A 20606-nucleotide genomic window follows, 5' to 3' on the forward strand; every position below is an offset into this window, starting at 1 on the left:
CCACTTCAACTTTCGCTTCCGAATTTCTGTCGCTATCGGCTTTTGATGACATCGACGATGGAGCTCCACGTTGGAGATCCAATTGTGAGGCCACCATGGACGAATTATATACCGTAGGCATCTATTGATGAAGACCTGCAGCCGTTGAGTGTTCTCCACTGATACACATTAGGTTTCACTGGCGTATAGCAGCACAGATTTCACGTTCGAGTTAAAAATTCGGATTTTGGTGCGTCGACTGATCTGGTTGTTTTCCATACATTTCTTAAACTTGCCAAAGCAGCCCTCGCCTTCTTGATCCGTGCACCTATGTCGAACTTGGTGTCACTATGGGCCGCCATTTGGCTACCAAGATATTGGAAGCTTTCAACAATCTCCACTAATTGCCCAGTTACCGTAATGCTGGAAGGGTTGACCGCAAGGTTTCCAAGATGAAGCATTTTATATATATTATATATTGGAAGCTTTCAACATTCTCCACTGATTGCCCAGCTATCGTAAAGCTAGAAGGGTTGACCGTGTTTACATCCAACGATTTGGTCTTGTTGACGTTGATAGTACGACCTGCCACTGGGGAGCGATTGGCAAGATCATCGAGCTTGCTCTCAATCTAGCAACGACCCGGATGGGATCGGACAAAACATCGTTGTGCAGTACTCTGCACGAAAATGCCCTGTAGTGTGCTTCAATGAGGCCGATGATTTTCTCAGGGAGACCCTCGCGCATGAAGGCTTCCCACATGTTTTCGTGTTTGAGATGGTCGAAAACTTTTTCGTAATCAATGAACACCGGGTAGAGAGACTCTTAGAATTCATTGATTTGCTCCGGAATGATATGGAGCGTGACAATATGGTCCACACAGGAAATTCTGCTTGCTGCCGACAAAATATTGTATTCCACAAGGAAACGACCCCATAACCCATATACCATTCTAGTTCTCAACGGCTGTTGTCGCTAAGGGATGTAACCACCGAACCGAAGCACTCCCGCTCCATCCATCCATCTCTGGTGGCACTTAGGTATAGTAACCCATTGTCGTCGTCGTCGTTGTCGTTGGAACCGATTGGATAGTTTTTCGAACCGATGCGATGCGATAGTGGGAGATTGCTGTGTGTGTTTGCCGGTGTTTGCCACAGTACTTACCGTCTGATTATCCTGATCTATGTAACGTATTCCGAAATAGGCAGTCTCAATCAGGTTCAGTCTTGCGAATACTACATCTAACAAGGCTTGACCGGGCAGATCGTCCTAGAAGAGAGGGAGAAGAAGAAAAATACCAGATTCAGATTAATGATGGCCCGGGTTTTCGTGTATCGGTTTTAGGACTTGAGTCACAGAAGAGAAGGACGACTCGAGCTGTGGACGATGCATACTGCCCCAAAGAAGAGTACACAATCGTCATTTCTGTTTGGATATTTTTTGGGTGCATGGTGGTTCGGTTATGCGAGAAGGGTGTGAGACTTGATGGTGGTGATGGTGCACGATTGGGTTGGATTTATGTTTACATCGAAATGGATCGGTTCTGGTTGCCTGGTGGAAAGCCTGTTGTTTGGTTTTCATTTTCGGAAATTGTGCTGATGGAAGCGTGTGTGCATGGCTGTGCCAAGTGATAATGCCTTCGCTGGAACGATGGTGGTTCCAAGATCTACATCAAAAATTGGATTGGGTTTCAGTTGTTTGGAAATCCTGGAATTGGTTGGCATGTGTTTCAGTTTGAATTGCTGGGTTTTGTTGAAATACTTTTTTGATGTTGTTGATTTTTTTCTTTGAAGGGAATTTAAATTGATTTGAAAATAATTCGAATCAAAATCGAATCGAAATCGAATCAAAGTCGTTCAGAAATCCAACGTACTATTAGAAAAATAATTCCCACTAGACTGTGCATGTGAATCACCTCAAAGACCTCTTTCCTTCCAGTCCAGTTAAAGCCCATAACTTCTGATGTCCTCCGTTCAATTCCAACTGTCCAAAGTAATTTGCCGCACAACAGGTGCCTTCGCCAATTGACCGTATTGCTTCGCAGCCACGGGCTGCCATTCAATCAATTTTCTTTCTTACGAGAAAAACCCTCCATCTAGAACGAACGAACGAACGAACGGAGACACGGATGAACTTTCACCACTTGCTGCTGAGCTGACCCAGCCGACAACAAACCCAAAGCCATTGATCCTTCTTGGAAATCAATCAGGACGAGCGGACAGGACACGGTCGGTCGGTCGGTCAGTGGCCCTTGTTCGTGAAATTGTTTGGTATGGTCTTTACATCGCTGCCATGTGGCATGTCGACCGAGGACGCTTGCTTATCTGTTTGGTTCGGAACTTTTCTCGGAGTCAGTTCAACTGAGTTGAAAGGTTAAACGATGTACGGAGGATGATGGAGCTGCTGGCATTTGAGGAAATTGGTATAAAGTACACTGGAGGATATGATCTTTGTGAATACCTTTCGATTTTATTAGGGATTTTTTTCGAACTTTCGAATTTAGAAAATGCGTTTTCAACTTTCTTCGTCAATAGCTTTAAGAATTTCCCCAGATTTTTTTTTCGTTTCACTTTTCTCACCCTTGCCGAACTACTTCTGCATTATATTTAGGACTTTTTAGATAAATTCTTCGCATTTTATTTTGATTATTATTTCCTCTTAAAATTACGGTAGTTTTTGTACCTTGGGTTATCCCTTTGTAATTTCCTGCTGCTATTTCTTTTGCGTATCTTTTTCGATACCTTTGAGATTTTTTTCGGCAATTTTATTGGAATTTATCCTGAAATTTCTTTGTATTTTATTCGAAAAACTGCATCAGAAATTCTTTTAAAGGTTCCTGCGGCAGTTTATTTGAGTAGTCCTTAGGCATTCCCTTTTTAAAATTGATCGATAATTTCTTTTGAATGTTTATCACAATTTCTTAGGATTTCGTTTTGGCAACATCTTTGGAAATTCGTTGAACAATTCATACGAAAATTTCTCAGGTATGGAATTTCTACAATGTATTTAGCATATTCCTTCGACGACCATCTCTTTCTCAATCATTTTTTTGGTAGTTCATGAATTCGCAATCGAAATTGCTGAAGTAATTTTCCATGGAATAACGGAAAGAATGGCTGATTAGTTATCTAATTGTGGAAGGATTTTTCAAAGATGATTCCAAAAAACCCCAACGGAATTGCCGAAGGATTTTCGTAATTAAATGTCCACTAAATTCTAAAGAGTATTTTCGAAGAAGTTGAAGAAGAAACTTCCAAACAAATTGTCAAAAGAATTAAAAAAATGGGAAGTAATTTCTAGAGGAATTGATCAAATCAATTCCTTAAAGAATCTCATAAACATTTCCAAAGGATTTTCTGGAATAAAATCTATAGGAAATACTGGAAGTATCAAAAAAATAGCAGAGAAATTGCCGAATGAATGTTCAAGGGAATTATATAGGCATTACAGAATCATTGAAATTTATTATTCAATTACTTCGAAAATTTCGTTGTTACTTTCTGCTGCAATTTCTTTGAAAATTCCTTTTTGAATGGATTGAAAATTCTTTGGCTATTTTATTGGAATTTCTGCTTTAATTCCCTTGTATTTTATTCGAAAAATGGCACCCGCAGTTTTTTTGGGGATTCTGTTTGCTAATAATAAAATTTCTTTGGATTTTTAGACAACTTCTTCGAAAATTCAATAGGAAATTCGTTTAAAAATTTCAAATGCTATTTTTTTTAGGAATTTATTTTACAATTCATTCAGCATATTTCTTTAAAATTCCTTCGGCAATCTCTATCTATTTTTTTATTTCAGGAATTCTCAATCTGGTTTAAGAATTTGCGATGCAGTCACAGAATAAAAAGCCGATTACAAAAAAAAAAAAAAAATTGTGGAACAATTTCGCAAAGGAATTTATGAAGATATTTTCAAAGCTGCCGAAGGAATTAAAAAGAAATTGCATATTAAATCCCTAAAAGAACTTCCAGAGGAGTTGCCGAAGAAAATTATAAACAAACTGCCAAAAGAATTCCCAAAATATCGAAATTATTGCTAAAGAAATTGGCCAAATCAATTATCACAAACAACAAGATCAAAAAGGATTCCAAAGGGTTGTTGGAAAAAAAAATATAAAGGAATTGCTAAAGAAGCTTTTAAAAAGTCAGAGAAGGGCCGCAAAAGTTGCTGAAGATATCACAAAAAATTACAACAGATATTCAAAGAAATTTGTAATGGAACTTCGAAAAAGTATACCGAAAAATAGCGGTAGGAATTTCCTAAAGGATATTGCTGAAGAAATTTGAAATGGAACAACTGAAGGAATAATCGGTTCCAAAATTATTTGGAACAATTTCTGAAAAACTCCAATGAAATTGCCAAAGAAATGTGAACTAACCTGGTATAATGAATACCCAAGAGAACTTCAAAAGAAGTTGTCGAAGATACTTTGTTGTTTGTTTAACTTTGAATTTGATTAAATATTGTCAAAATGATTCCTAATAAAAAAGAAATAATTTCTAGATAAGTTCGCGATTCAATTCCCAGGAAAAACAATAACAAAAAATATTCAAAGGATTTTTGGAAAAACAATCTGAAACAGTTTCTGCTTAAAAAAAACGAATTGGAGTGGAATTGCTGAAGCAATTTCCAAGAAAATTTTAAGATAAAACTGCCAAGGGAGCAGTGGAAAATATTACAAAGAAGTTGCTGAAAACATATCAAAAGAAATCACAGCAGACATTCAGATTGAAGTTTCCAATGAAATCTTTGAAGAATATACCGAAAAAATAGCGGAAGCAAAACAGTTGCTTTAGAAATTTCCGAAGAAATTGCTGTACGAGTTGACAATGGGATTGATGAAAAATAATCGATATCCGAAAGAATAAAAAAAAACTCAAAGGAATTTTGGAAGACATTTTCAATAAAAGAAAACTTCTACGAAATTGCCGAAGGAATTTCAACTGAAATCGCCGAATAAATTTCCAAGACAACATTACGAAAAAGCTTCATAACTAATTTAAAAAAATCCAAAAGGATTGTAAAAACACGTCTAGTGAAATTAGCCAAATCAATTAAAAAAAAACAGTTTTCGAAGGATTTTGTGGGAGATGGACAAATGGAACTTAAAAAATGGAAGAGGTATTTTGCTGAAGGAATTTTAAAGGAATATTTGAAGAGATTAACAGAACCAGTTGAGAATAAATTGCCAAGGGAAAAGCTGAAAAAGATTCCAAAGGAGTTGCTAAAGATATTCCAAAAGAAATAGTGGCATAAACTCACAAAGAAATTTGTAATGAAGTTCGCGAAGAAGATACAGTTGTTTTAAAAATTTCCAAAGAAATTGTTGAAGGAATTTGCAATTACAGAAGCAATTACCAATATCCAAAAGAAATCTGGAACAAGTTTTCAAAAACACTATTGAAATTATCAAAGGAATTTCAAATAAAATTGCCTAATTAATTCTCAAAAGCTTTAAACAAGATGCCAACATAATTTCCAAAAAAGTTTCAAAATTATTATTAAAGTAATTGTAAAAACCTTTTCTAAAATAAAAAACAATACCAAAAAAAAATTCTTAAAAATTTATTGGAAAATAAATTTAAAAAAATGACTGAAGCAACTTAAAAAAACTAATGGCAGTGGAACTTCCAAAGAAATTTTCCAGAAAATTTAAAGAAAAAAAAAACAAAGCTCAAAAATTGTCCAAAGGAGTTGCTCAATACATTTTTAAAGCAATCACAGCAGTGCTTGCTTTATGAAATTCCTAAGAAATTGCTTAAGGACTTGTCCAATGCAACTACCCAAGGAATTTTCCAAAAAAAGTTCCGTAGTTATGCTCAATGAGATTTGACAGACTAAATTCTAAATGGAATTGACGAAAAAATGTGAAATTTGCAAAGGAATTTTCAAAGAAATAACTGGAGATGTTCCCAGAGTAATAACATAAGAAGTTTCCATTAGAATTTTAGATGAAATTCACAATGTTATTCCACTTATCACAAAAAAAATGAAGAGATATACAAAGTATTTGCCGAAGACATTGCGAAGAAAATTACGGTAGGAATGCCTGAAATATGTTGAAAACTTTGAGAACTGGGCGATTCTCAAAGAAATTGTCAAAAGAACTTCACTAGTAATTTCAGAAGGGACTTCGAAAATCTATGTTTCAAAATTCACGAACAAATTGTCTTAAGATTTCTCATGGGAATTTTAAATGGAATCTAAAGAAGCATTGCTGCAAGGCTTTTCAAAGGAATAACCAGGAGATTCCTAAAAAAAAACTTCCAAATCACTGTTACGATTAAAGCGTTACTAACTTCACAAAAAATCACTGTAGTCCAATAAAAATTCGTTCGTTTTTGAAAATTTCGTTGTAAATTCTGGTTACAATTCATTTCGGAATTCCATTTAAAAACCTTTGCGTATTTCTTCGGAAATTTTATTAAAATTCTTTTTGGAATTTATTTTTTTACTTTATTCGAAAAACTGCATTGGCAATTCTTCTGGGGATTTCTTTAGCAGTAGTTTTGAGAATACCTTAGGCATTTCCAATTAAAAATTGTTCGCCAATTTATTTTAAAATTATTCTAAAATTTTCAGAAATATTTTTTGGCAACTCCTTTGGAAACTCGTTGGTCTATTCATATGAATTCTAGGACATTTTTTTTAAAGAAATTTCTTTGTCACAATTCATTCCTTCCCCCCCCCCCCTTTTTAAAAATCTCACAAACAGTTTCTTTGAAAATTCATGAGTTCCCAATTAATTTAGAAATTTGCAATGGAATTACAGAAGGAATTGGAGATTTAAAAAAAATGGCGGAACAAAAATATTTCCCAAAAAAAAAAATACTGCTTGAGAAGTTTTCAACGAAATTGCTAAATTTTTGCTTTTTTTATTCGTAAATTTTGGATTTGCCGAAGGAATTCCAACTGAAATCACCTAAACATTTCCCGCGAGAATTTTCAAAAGAACTGCAAAATGGCGATTTTCTGGCGTTGATTTGCATAGGTTCTATCAGCATAAGGATAACAGCAAATATACGTCCTTTTCGAATCGAACGCAAGATTTGTTGAGGAATTGGAGGAATCGAATAATAAAAAATACCGAAGAAGTTTTCAAAGCAGTTTTTGTAACAATTTCTAAAGGAATTATCAAATAAATTGAAAAAATGGCGAAGCAATTGCCCAAGAAAATTACAAAACTTCTCAAAGAATAAACACAGATTTGCAATGCAATTGCCAAAAAAAAAAACTGGAAGAATCGTGGAAGAAATTATTAAATAAATTACTGCAGAGTGCAGGTATATCTAAATTACAAAGAAATTCTTAAAAAATTTGCCGAAAGAATAGCAGAAGGAATTCCCAAAACAATAAGATGAGAAATTTACGTAGACATTACCGAAAAAACTGCCCAAAACAGTTGCCAAAGCAAAATTTCGAAGAAATTCCCAAAATAAAACTCATTGAAATTTGTCTATATCGAATATATTGCAGAAGCAATACTCGAAAAAGTTCGCATAGTAATTACCAAAAAAGTTTGCCTGAGAAGTTTTTAAAGTTTTGCTAAATACATTCTCCATCGAACCACTGAAGCCATTTTTAAAACAGATGCCTGAGATGAGTTGGAAAATTTTGAGAAGTGGGTGATTCCCAAATAAGTTTTTAAAAAGAGTTCTGAAGTTATTTTAGAAGGATTGAGTAATGCTGAAAAATTTAGGAATAAATGATCTTAGAAATTCTCATAGGAATTTTCAAAAGAATTCTCAAAGGAATTGCCGAAACCAGACGCGCCAACTTGGTCAAATTATTGGGGGGGGGGGGGGGGGGGCAAAGCCTGGTTTTTTTCTGATTTTTTATATGGGAAAATCGAAAAATCGTCAAATATTGGGGGGGCAAAAACATGCTTGCCCCCTCTAAGTTGGCGCCTATGGCCGAAAGAGTTAAAGAGTAACTTCCAAAGTAATTACCAAAGAAATTCTCGGAAAAATCTAAAGAAATCCAAATGAATAAAATCCTAGGGCATTAGACGTTAGTCATTGCGGAATAAATTTAAAAAAGCACAATTTGAAAAATTTCTCAATAAAATGCCAAATAAATTGCAGAGGAATTTAAGAGGAAATGGCCAAAAGAGTTGCTCAGAAGTTCAAAAAAAAATAGAAGATTTTCAAAGAAATTGCCGATTTTAGATAAAGCATAATAGCATTTGATATCTTTAGTGGCACAATCTCTGGCATAGTGTAAAATCCATTCGGGAAGAAAAGCAAATCAAAATAGGTTGAAAAAAGAACAGCCAAGTTGAAGTACATCGTAAAATTGAGCCAATCATTTCTGTTCAGAAAGCTGCCGTGTGCAGCATAGTTGTCCCATGTTAATAGGGAATCCCATAGAACATGGGACAACTATGCCGCACACGGCAGAATAGAACGTCTCCATTACATAACATGTTCATAACACGAACCACAGTGTCGGGTAGTGTATTATTGTACCAGATATTCATTTCATAGAACTAATGGTAAACATTTATGGATATAATGGCGAAATTCCCTAAGCAGCTGAGACATATCGCTCCATGAGTTTGAAGCCAGATTAATTCAAGAATTTGCTGGATTGCAGGCTATATTGATCTAGAAATTTGCAGCCAGATTGAATCAAGAAATTGCTCCAGAAGCCTGGAGCCAAGTTGCTCCAGACACATGAAGCCAGGTTACTCCAGAAACTTAGAGCCGGATTGTTCCAGAATCCTGAAGCCAGATTTTTCCAGTAGTCTGTATCCAAGCTACTACAGAAACCTGGAGCATCATTGCTCCCAGAATCTGGAGCCGTTCCAGAATACAGCGAGCCAGATTGCTCCATACATCTGCAACTGAATTGCTGCAGGATTCACACTTCCTCAATATGCTGAAACTAGAGCGCTCGAGAAATCGTGAGTCAGATTGCTCCGGAACTAGATGTGCTGCAGAAACCAGGATATCCTAGGGATATTGAGCAATAATACTCCATGAATCTGAAACCAACTACAGGCAGGAATATGAAAACAGTTTTCTGAAGGGTGTTTGAGCTAGAGAGCTAGCATAAGGTATAGTTCTTATAGTCTGATTACTATAAGAATCTACAGCTCTATGGCTCAAAGGGTCTGGGGCCAAATTGCTCCATTAAACTCAAGCCAGAGAATCAGAATGCTCCAGGAACATGCTGCCAATTCCCTCCAGGAACTAGATTGCTTCTGGAACCTGGACTTAGATCGCTGAAGTTATTTGTTGCTTATTGTCCCCGGGTTACAAAAACTAGGATGCCCTTGAGAATATCTTGAGGAAGATTCCTTGAGGAAACAGAGGCCAGATTGCCAAATTCTGTAGTTAGAATCTGCAGCTAGATTGCTTCAGGAAGATGGAGTCAGATTGCTCCAGGATTTGCCTTCAAGAATCTGGATCCAACTTGTTGAACAAGAGATGTAATGTAGATTGCTCAAAAAATCATGAGTTTAATTGTCTAGAAAAATCTTTAGCTATATTGCTTCAAGAGTCTGGAGCCAGATTGCTCCGCAAACTTGAAGCCAGATTATCGGAATCTAACTTGGAATCTAACGTTTAAATACGCCAGAGATCTGCAAGTTAACTAGGATATCCAAGGAATCTTGAGTCCGTTTGCTCTAGATGCCTGGTGCCAGGTTACTCTAGGACCCTGGACCCAGATTGCTCCAAGAAGCTGGAGTGAAACTGCTCCAGGAACCTAGAGTCAGATTGCTAGAAAATTTGGAGTTATATTGCTCCAGGAGACTGGAGCCAGATTTCTCCAGAAATCTGTAGATTAATTTCTCCATGCACCAGAAACTATGATGTGTAATGTATCTTGAGCCAGATTGCTCCAGTAATCTGAAACCAGATTTTCAGAGTCAGAAACCTAAATGTTTCAGGAATCTGCTAATATATTTCTCCAGGAATCTGGTTCCAGATTGTTTTAGAAAGCTGCAGTCAGGCTACTTCAGGAATTTCTTCATGATGCAGAAACTAGGTGATGATGCAAAAACTAGGATATCTGAAATCTGAAAGCTATATTGCTACAAGAATCTGGAGTCAGATTGTTCCAAGAACCTGAAGCCGGATTACCAGAATCTTAAATACTCCAAGAATCTGTGGCTGATTCCTCCATGAATATGAGGTCAGATTGCTTCAGGAAGTTGAAGTCAGGTTGCTTCAGATATCTAGATAGGTTTTTCCAGGAGCTCAGAGCCAGGTTATTATTGGACCCTGGAACCAGATTGCTTCAGGATGCTGGAACCAAACTGCTCTAGAAACCTGGACTTGGATTTCTATTCTTAGGAGAATTTCTTGGCTTTTCAGTCCGATTGTGAGATCAAAAACACCTTATGTTCTCTTACTCCGACGTTTCGATCCGTATCGGATCTTTTTCACGGAATCTGTATTTATTCGGAACATTACAATTAGTTTCGTTTTACAAGACACTTTACAAACAATTAACACATTACCGAGTTTTTGGTCGTTTTTTCGTCATGTAGATTTTTCAATCTTTCAACCGTCGTTCGATACTCTAGCTACAAATAATTAACTGTCAGTCTTTTTAACGTATTTTTGTCAAGTTTTACTTACTTTCCCGTCCGTTTTCATCCGGAAAACCGTAACTTAAATCACTAGGGATCGGAATTCGGACCTCTTTCGTTACTGTATGTCTACGTTTTCAAAATGACGGTTGATGATTTTAAAGTTCGTGTGTTATGTGTTCGGTTTTTAGTGTGTTCGGGTGATTGCTTCCCGAGCAGAGGAAAAAAGCTCAATAATAGCATATTTTGATATGAAGAACAAAAAGTGATATTTGTTTGTTTGAGATAAGAGGTAAAAGTACTGAAAATAATATCTCAATTTTACTCCTGGAACATCATCATCATAGCACATTTAGCTCTTGGTAAGATCTAGCCAACAGCAGTGAGCTATTTGATTGATCTTCAAATATCATATTTTGCTATTGATTAGATGGTTCAAGAACAATTTTTTGCTATTATTTTCAGTACTTTTACCTCTTATCTCAAACAAACCAATATCACATTTTGTTCGTCAGTACTTGAACTCTGCCCGGGTTGTGTTGTGTTTACATTCGTTCTGTTTTGATTTTTCATTTTCGTCGTCTGTATGTTTTTTATCGTGTGGAGTAAAGCAGCGTAGACTACGTGCAGGTTGTCTGTGTCTGAGCGTTTGTTCACCGTGTGTGGCGTGTTTTTGATGTAACAACTTTCCAAAATGGGAAGATTTGATGGTCTATGTGTCCTATCTAATATCTTCACATCGTCAAGTTTAAATACATGGTCATTCCCTGCTGCGTGGTCTACTAGTGCTGTCTTTTCCCTAATGTTTATAATCGCTGCGTCTGTGTTCGATCCGATACGGATCGAAACGTCGGAGTAAGAGAACATAAGGTGTTTTTGATCTCACAATCGGACTGAAAAGCCAAGAAATTCTCCTAAGAATACACCAAGAACAGTCGTAATCCATCAACTTGGATTTCTAGTTAAATCTGGAGCTATATTGCTCCAAAAGACTGGAGCCAGATTGCTCCAGAAATCTGTAGCTAGTTTTCTTCAGGCACCAGAAGTAAGGATACTCAAGAAATCTTGAGCCAGATTGTTCCAGGAATCTGGAGCCATTACTGAAGGATTACCAAAACCTGCGGCCTCAATACTTCACTGAATCTGCAACTGAATTCCTCCAAGAAGCTGGAGTCAGGTTGCTTCAGGAATCTAAAGCTAGATTTCTTCAGGTAGCAGAAACTATGATATCTAAGGAATCTTGACTCCGATTGCTGCAGGATCCTGAAGCTAGAATACTCTAAGAACCTGCAACCACATTGCTCCAGGAACCTGGAGTTAAGCAAATCTGAAGCTGTATTGCTCCTAGAGACTGGAGCCAGATTGTTCTGGGATCATGCAAGGGGTTGTTCATAAACCACGTAGACTTTTTGGGGGGAGGGGGGGGGGGCGTTCTGGCCAAAGTCTACGCTCCTTACAAATTTCAAAATTTTTGTATGGACAGAAGTCTACGAGGGGGGAGGGGGGTTCTGAGATTGCCAAATTTTGGTGTACGTGGTTTATGAACAGCCCCCAACCAGATCCAGCGTTCTGGAGCACGATGGAGCTACATTGCTCAAAGACGCTGAAGCCAAATTGCTCCAAGAAACTGGAGCCAGATTGCTCCAGAAATCAGTAACTGGATTTTTTCAGGCACCAAAAACTAGGATGCTCAAGGAATCTTGAGCCAGAATGCTCCAACAATCGGAAACCAGATAACCAGAATCGGAAGCTCAAATACTCCAGGAATCTGCAGCTAAATTCCTCCAGGAAGCTGGAGCCAGATTGCTTCAGGAAGCTAGAATCAGGCTGCTTCAGGAATCTGAAGCTAGATTTCTCTAGCATGCAGTAGCTAGGATATTTAAGGAGTATTGAGTTCAATTGCTCCCGCAGCCTGGAGTAATATTACTTCAGAACCCTGCAGCCAGATTGCTCCACGACGCCGGAGCCAAATTGCTCTTAGAATCTTGAGTCATTATGTTCCAAGAATCTTCACTGAATCACTGAATTGCTACAAGATTATAAAGCCATGCCACTGTTGGAAGCTGACAATAGATTCTTGAGCCAGACCTGAGAATCTGGAGACATATTGCCCAAAAATGTGGAGCTATTGAGCTAGATGCTCTCAGAACAAGATGCCACATTTTTTCGTAAGGCTTCTTTTTGTAGAATATGAAACAACTCACAAACTGCAGAAGGTCCGTTTCACTCCACTTTCTCCATTCATCCCATGAATGAGAATGTGACCCCGGGCGGTCACTTTGCTACATTATTTCGCCCATTGCTTACAGTTGAAAAACTCAATTACACCCCGCACGCCAAGTTGGTTGTGGCGGAAAAGTTCCCCGCCATTAGAATTCCTCTCTAGCTTTCTGTGTTTTTGTTATACGTTTTCTTCAACGACCTAGCTAGAGCTAGGCGGAAGAGAATGTCCAACTTGAGGAGCGAGCGGGTGCGTCAGATTGTCTTTGTAATGAAACGAGCGAATTAATTATTTATAAGTTTGTCGGCCAACCGCGCACTGTCTCTGGAAGAAGTTGTTTTTCGCACTTGAGTGCGTCCGAGATGCCCGTCCCGTCCACCGAGGGAATAGTGACCGGGAAACTGGGCGATAAAAGTTTATTTTGAAGCAATTCATAAATATTTCAATCAACGTGGGTTCACGCGACCTGTGGTCTTTGAAAGTGCGAGGAAGAGAAGGGGGGATTTTAAGTTTGACGTTGATTTTTGAACGAAAACAAGTTTTGACCTTGATTTTGTTCCTGAAAACAAGCCGAAAGCAGTCCCACTTGTTTATTGAATGGTTTTTTTTTATTCCTTATCTCTTTTTAAAAATTTTCATAGTTTTCTTTTTCTGAATCAACACAAGTTTTTCGGATTAACATTTACTAAATGTAGCTTCTTTTTGCAAATCTTAAGCTATTTTATCACTTTGAACTATAAATTCTAAATTCAGAGAAGTGCGGAACCTGGTGTGACGGTTAAAGCGCATGTCTTTCACAAAGAGGACATGGTACCGAATCTCATTCCCGAAATTTAAAAAAAAATAGTAGTTCTTCCTTTGGAAAGAAAGTAAAGTCGCGAGTCCTTAGATTAATTAGTTTTGGGCTAAAAAAGCTTGTTAATCCGGACAAAAAAGTTGTCTTTTCTATAAAACAACCATTATGCGCATTCAATGAAGTGTCATTGTGTGTGTAGGAAAGACTGAAGGATTGAGTGGTGAGGTCGTTCCGCATAATTACATTTTTTTATACAAGAGCAGGAATCTTGCCATGCAGTGATTCAGTAGCATTCTCAGTTCTGTATTTTGTTTCCCACTGCCTACCATGTGCCCTCGATGTTCTTTATTAATTTTTAAATTTAATATAAGCTCCAGACTTTGATCAATTCATCTTTATGCTTTTCAAATGTACCCAATAAACACGAAACAAATTTATCAATTTTCCAGCAACTACAAATTATCACCCAGTCCAACCCACGCCAGAAACTCATCACTCAATTAGCACAACTCTGAGAATCGTGTCCAGCAGTAGTAGTTAGTTATGCAGGTAGTAAGCCAAAGTTCATCTCCACCGGAGAGTACCTACTTTGTTCGAAAAACCACAATTAAAATTATCTCCCGTGGAATCAATTAGGGCGTAGCGAAAGCGACGTCGTCGGCAAATTTCCCACGTCACAACTATCCAACCTTAGACTATAGGCGACCTTATATAGGAGTTACCAACCCGTATATGCAACAAGACCGACGACCGCATGCTGGTTCGGATTGGTCCGTAGCACAGCATCCCAGCAAGCCGCCCACGCTCGCTCTTCATCGTCGTCGGCAGCAGTAGTTGCAGCTGGAGCAGCAGCAGCGCGATGAAAACTTTGTCGTTATCAGTGCAAATTAACTTTTCTCCACTCGCGAGCTTCGGGTAGACTCAAGTGGAGAAAACGCCATCCACGCCGGAAACGGAGCCGTCGGATCCGCCCCCGTAGTCAACGATGGAGTACTCCTCCAGTAACACTACCGCTGCTGAGCAGCTTCAGAGAACGTTCCCCAATCAGTGCCAGTGCAGCGCCCCAGAGTGCGCCGAGCTTTGACTTTATTATGTCGTTAATCTTCCTTCAAGACTTATTGTCCGCTCATTTTTCACCACCACGAAGTAGATCCGAGATATAGCGGAACGAACAACTACAGCATACGGCTTAGCAGGGCTTTGTTTTGTTTTGTGCGAAGTTGCGGGCGCTGAACGTAATGAAGAAAGAAGAATCATATCTGGTGAGATTCTTTGAGACATTTATACTCGAACGGAATTCGTAGAGAACTTGAAGGTAGAATTTGTCCAGAAATTTCAAGCGAAATTCTAAAAGACTGCAAAATGTTTTTGAACGATTCTTTGAAAAATTTGTATTAAAAATTGTATTTGTATTAAAATTTAACAACTGACGAAGTAGAAGGTTTCTCATTGATTTCGTCCTCTCCAACCATACGTAGCACCTTCTTTCAACAGTCTTTCTTATCGTTACACATGTAGATCCCTGCAGATGAAATCTCAAATTAGCACTTCTATCATGGCGTCGATGTTAGTACTCTAACTACCACCTGGTGATGGACTAACTGCGTCAAAAAATCTCCGTACTCAACAATGTACGGTACCGACGGCCGCCTCAGTACGACTTAGAGCAACTAAAGCAAACGGTTGTCATCATTGCATTCGCACAGAATCTTGTAGGAGCATTGTTAGAATAGGATGAGCTCCAAGTAGCCTTTCTCGAGGATTGCTGGAGTAGATTTTACGCAGCCATCAATGACGTATTCCAGAGTTCCAGGTACGTTGAACGAAGTTGGTAGAATTTATTGGTTTGATGAGGAGTGTATGCAGATTTTGAGCAAGAAGAATGCAGCATGGGTGGTCAGGTTGTGCTACAGCATGGTACACGGCAGAACGCGGAACGTTATAAGAGGAAGTGGAAACAACAGTCCCACCTCTTCCAGAAGAAGAAATACTGTCTGGAAGAAGCAGTGTTTAAAGAAATGGAACTGCTGTACCGTTCTCAATACCCATAGTGATGATCGACTTCGCATCGTCTAAAGAGCAATCAAGCAGGGCTTACTAAGGCTCACGAAGTCGAGGCTAGGGACTGGCCTAGACGGTGGTCGCAAAAGGAACCAAAGTCTAACCAGACGGAGCATTTTCGTTTTTTGCAGGCATCTCGACAAAGGCGCCGGATGCGACTGCATACTCGAAGTTGACGCAGAAGCGCGTGACGCAGTCAAAGGGAGAGGAGCTAGCCGGTGGCATAAGCAAAGCCAGAATTTTAATCCAAAACAAAAGGGCAATAAAGCCCGTGAGTCAGGCTTCATTCGTATTTGGACAAGCGACACGTATGGACGTGTTTTATGTTCTGTTGTGAGTTAGAGTTTCGTTTTCGTCTACGTGGATCGTATGAAATGCCTGAACATCGAAGCGATGGCGGCTTACGTCATTCGAAGAAGAGGAGAAACCGCAACTGAGGATGAGTCGTTTTACCTGCTGCATTTTCCCAAAGCCTACACCAGCCTCAAAAGACTTCGGTAAAATAAGCCGCCCGCATCCTCGGTCGATGGGATTCCTATCGGAGCAAACGTGCGGATGTGACGTAGTGCACAAACTGTCTCCATCACGGCCATGGAACGCCGAACTGGCACCTAAAACCTACGTGTAACAAGTGTGCCGGAAACCACGACACCGGTAACTGTCCTTCCAAGGAGGATGGAAAGCGATGTGAAAACTGCAATGGCACCCACCAAACTACAGACTGAAGCTGTCCGAAGCGTGCCGAATACTTGAGTATCGACAAGCCACGACGAAAAATCAGCCACGTCGAAAGGCCGCGAAAAGCGGACCACCCGTGTCCGTTATGACATCCCACAACTTCTCGCCACTACAGAAAATTTCAGCTCCCGCTGGAGTAACCACCGAGACCTAGCTCAGTCCAAAAGTGAATTTCACCATCCTAAAATATACTCAGGTGCGCCTGGATCGCCCAGACTCTAGCGACGGCGGTGTGGCCGTCATAGTTAAGACGGGAATCCGCTACAAGATCCTTCCCCACCAGAAGATAAGCATCATCGAAGCCATCGGAATCCAAATCCACACCTATCCAAAATCCAATTCTACGCCGTCTACGCACCGCGGCTATGCGTTAACGACAGCGGCTCCTTCAAGCTGTTCTCCGAAAAGCTACATTAACTCACAAGTGGTTCTGGATATGTGATAGCTGAAGACCTCAACACTAGCCACACTCTCTGACAGAACAGCGTCTCCAACAAGAACGACAACGTTCTGCATGAGCATCTTAGTTCAGGAAACTGTGCCGTTAACTTTCCCGATGATCCAATAATGTTTCACTCGTCAGCCGAAAGAACATCCACCCTGAATGTGTACCTTTCGGATATGCCGCAGTTCAAACAAGTCACGTCTCACGATCTAAGCTTTGACCCCTACCCGATGGCGTGTAAGATCGACTGTAATCCCACTCCAGTTTCCCCGGCGGCTACTCGAGACCTGCCATCGGATAAATTGAGTGGCCCTCAGGCGTATATAGTCAACTCTGCCATCCCCGATAAACCCGATCTATCAACCACTGCAGTGGTGCCATTGGCGACCATCTAGTCGCGTTTGAGGAAAATCATCGTCAGAGGAGTATGCTCACGCCGCGGTGCACCGTGGCTATAAAAAATACGTAACTCACCGGAACAATTCGTTCCCAACCATCTTAGAAAACTACAGTAGAATCACTTGGTATGATACGAAACCTTGCGTTGCAGGGGACTTACTCCGTCAATGTTCCACTCCTCAATTGGGTAGGTGTGATGCTATCTTGCCTACCTTGTTATGATGCTTGCTGTCATCGACGCTTGCTAGGGGAAGCACACCTAAAGGGAATGTAACTAAACTTTGTCCACACCCCACAGCGGCGAAAACATGAAAGCTCCAGGAAATGACGGAATCGTGAACCTTGTTCTGATTCTGAATTACCTTTCTGTCGGAGCATTCCGCTTTTTGGCAGTGAGATGCTTCCCGGACAGATGGAAAGTAGGAAAAGTAATCCCAATTTTGAAACCTGGAAAGGGCCCAATCGCTTCCACAAGCCGTCCAATCACCCTGCTGTCCTCGGTTAGCAAATTAGGTATTTGAACGGCTGATTCTGTAGCGCCCAACGGCGTACATCGGGGAGCGCCACATCATTGTCCCGGAGCAATTCAGCTTCCGGAAAGGACACCGCACCATCCACCAGCTCGTCAGAATGGAGAACATCATCCACAGGAATAAAGCGCTCTCCAACAACACCGCAATGTAGAAAAAGCCTTCGATAATGTTTGACATGACAGTTTGGTCCTCAAACTACCAGAGCAACATAACCTTTCGACCCCATTTTACGGGCTCGGCATCGAAGGTTCAAGCTGTCCCGGCCGACGTTCCCCAAGGAAGCTTTCTGCGCACAATCTCGTCAGATATCCCAGAGCTACCGAGCGGGTGCAGTCTAGCACATTATGCGGAAGACTCGTCGAAGATCGTCGCAAACGGTAGGACACAACGATCTACTGAACTGACACATAACTGCAGCATATCTCCGGGGTCCGTGGCGCAGTGGCTACACGTTCGCTTCATAAGCGGATGGCCATGGGTTCAACCCGGGCAGAGTTCAAGTACTGACGAACAAAATGTGATATTGGTTTGTTTGAGATAAGAGGTAAAAGTACTGAAAATAATAGCAAAAAATTGTTCTTGAACCATCTAATCAATAGCAAAATATGATATTTGAAGATCAATCAAATAGCTCACTGCTGTTGGCTAGATCTTACCAAGAGCTAAATGTGCTATGATGATGATGTTCCAGGAGTAAAATTGAGATATTATTTTCAGTACTTTTACCTCTTATCTCAAACAAACAAATATCACTTTTTGTTCTTCATATCAAAATATGCTATTATTGAGCTTTTTTCCTCTGCTCGGGAATCCCAGCCCCGGCACTTCGTCAGTTGCTCTTCTTCCCCCCGAGAGCGGCTGGCACTTGACCCTGTTCTGAGCTCTCATAGCTCAAACGGACCCGGATAATTGGATATCGGCGAACGGCAACCCATAATGGACGACCCCCAATCGGACAGGAAAAGGAACAACAGCCACACATCATTTCATCATCGTGCTCATCATTCTACCAAAGACAGGGTAGAAAAGTGAAAGCCAGTTCGATATAGTAGAATGAGAATATAATAGAATACATTTGGGCGCTGTACAAAGTGTAAGTGCAGCTGCTAATTGGAATCGCTCACGTAGTGCCCTAGTGGACAAAAGAGCTGTAAAATAGGTTAAGTGGTGAAGAATAAAAAAAAAACTGCAGCATACTTAAGCGAGGTATCATACCATAACAAGGTATTGGTTGGTAATCCTGGTATTGAAAATAGCTTATTTTGGTATTGTGTACACACCAAAAATCAATTTGCGATTTCAGCAAACTGGTTTGCTGAACCAGAATCAACAAACTCACGTTTTACTGATAAATCAGCAGTTTGGATTTATTTGCTGAAAACCAGTTAACTTTTCCGGTTTTCTGAATTTTCAGCAATTTTTTCCGCCGTCAGCATCGTCGGCTACCTCTTGTCAAAATAAAAAGAAAAATAAAAAAGTTGGTGTGGTGCGCGCTGCCCGGAATCGTATCCCTATTAAATAAGTTTTTCGACGATTTGAAGTGTGTAACCGTGCCAAATTTTACAGCGCATATTTCTTGCGTATAAGGATATGGTAAGTATTTAAATTCCATACGAATTTATAGGATAAAGCAATGTTTTCTTTGCACGACAGATAAAACCCCAGGACTAAAAAGGCGATATCTACGATGCCTGGAAGAATGGTCCACGACCCGGCAGTGCGACCAATAACATGATTTCAGTGAGGATTTCAGCCTGATTTGTGTGATCCGATCATCTCATTTAAGATGATTAATAAAAATTAATGAATCAACAACAATTTTGTTCATTGAAGCTAAAAGAAGAAAACCCAATGTTTTGTTCTGATTTGCTGAAACTCTTCAGCAAAGTGGTGGTGAATCCCACGTCGGCCGAGATCACTGAAGTTTCAGCACAATTTGCTGATCATTCAGTAAACCCTTCCCGAGCAAAGTCTGATAGCAATTTGAAAACTAATTTTGATGTTATGATATTGCATATTTTGAAAACTCAGGTTGTTGTCGTTTTGGTCGTTTTAACGGTTAAAACATCAAAAATGAGAGCAGAAAAATGTTCCTGTTACAGCAAATTGAAAACAATTTCTGCTATCGATGATAGCAAATTAATAACTGTTTTTGTTATCTGCGCAAGAAAATTGAAAAATCGTTAAATGTAGAGTTTTTCGCCTGATATAAAACATGAATGCAATAATACAATTGCACTAATGATATATCCCTAGGATTACTTTACATGGTTTACTAAAAGATTTAATAATTATTGTAACACCAAATATCTACATTAATTTAAAATGACAGCAAACCGACAGCAAAATTTGAAATCAAATTAAGTTAAGATAGAATGATATCAAAATGAGATATCAAATTGTTGCTGAATACAAATTATGTTTTCGATTTGCTGTAATTTTGTTGTTGGACTATGCTCGGGTTGACAATCACGATGACAGTTGAAATTGCTGAAAATTTCAGCAGTTTTTTTTTACTGAATTGATTGCTGAAATTACAGCTCGGCAAAATTCAGCAAAACTTTGCTGATTTTCAGCGGAAAAAATTTGGTGAGTTTGCTGATTCTGGTTCAGCAAACCAGTTTGCTGAAATCGCAAATTGATTTTTGGTGTGTAGGTATTGAGTCACCGACAAAAAATACCTCAACGATTTATCGGTTGGGTATTGAGGACTGCTCGAGGTATTATGCAACTTTGGGAAAATCACTATTTGTATACAAAAAACATCGATTAATATTTAATTATTGCCATACCTGATATCATTATTAATGAATCATGTGGTATGTACAGAATACACACCAACATTTTTTCAGGTATTTTACCTGTTATGCAGGGCTTCCTAATACATAGCT

At 39.4% G+C, this 20606-nt stretch overlaps 1 protein-coding gene across 3 annotated transcripts in view; it reads right to left on the reverse strand.

The window, feature by feature from the left end:
- The window catches only part of LOC109425336 (band 4.1-like protein 4A), a 657887-nt gene that overhangs the window by 55488 nt on the left and 581793 nt on the right, over nucleotides 1-20606 (reverse strand). For all 3 annotated transcript variants that reach the window (XM_062846491.1, XM_062846488.1, XM_062846489.1), the window contains exon 3: nucleotides 1144-1248. In XM_062846491.1, the coding sequence (XP_062702475.1) occupies nucleotides 1144-1248 (105 nt within the window). The remainder of the gene's footprint in view (nucleotides 1-1143; nucleotides 1249-20606) is intronic.

Source organism: Aedes albopictus, chromosome 1 (genome assembly GCF_035046485.1).
Source record: "Aedes albopictus strain Foshan chromosome 1, AalbF5, whole genome shotgun sequence".
In the NCBI taxonomy this organism is placed as follows: domain Eukaryota; kingdom Metazoa; phylum Arthropoda; class Insecta; order Diptera; family Culicidae; genus Aedes; species Aedes albopictus.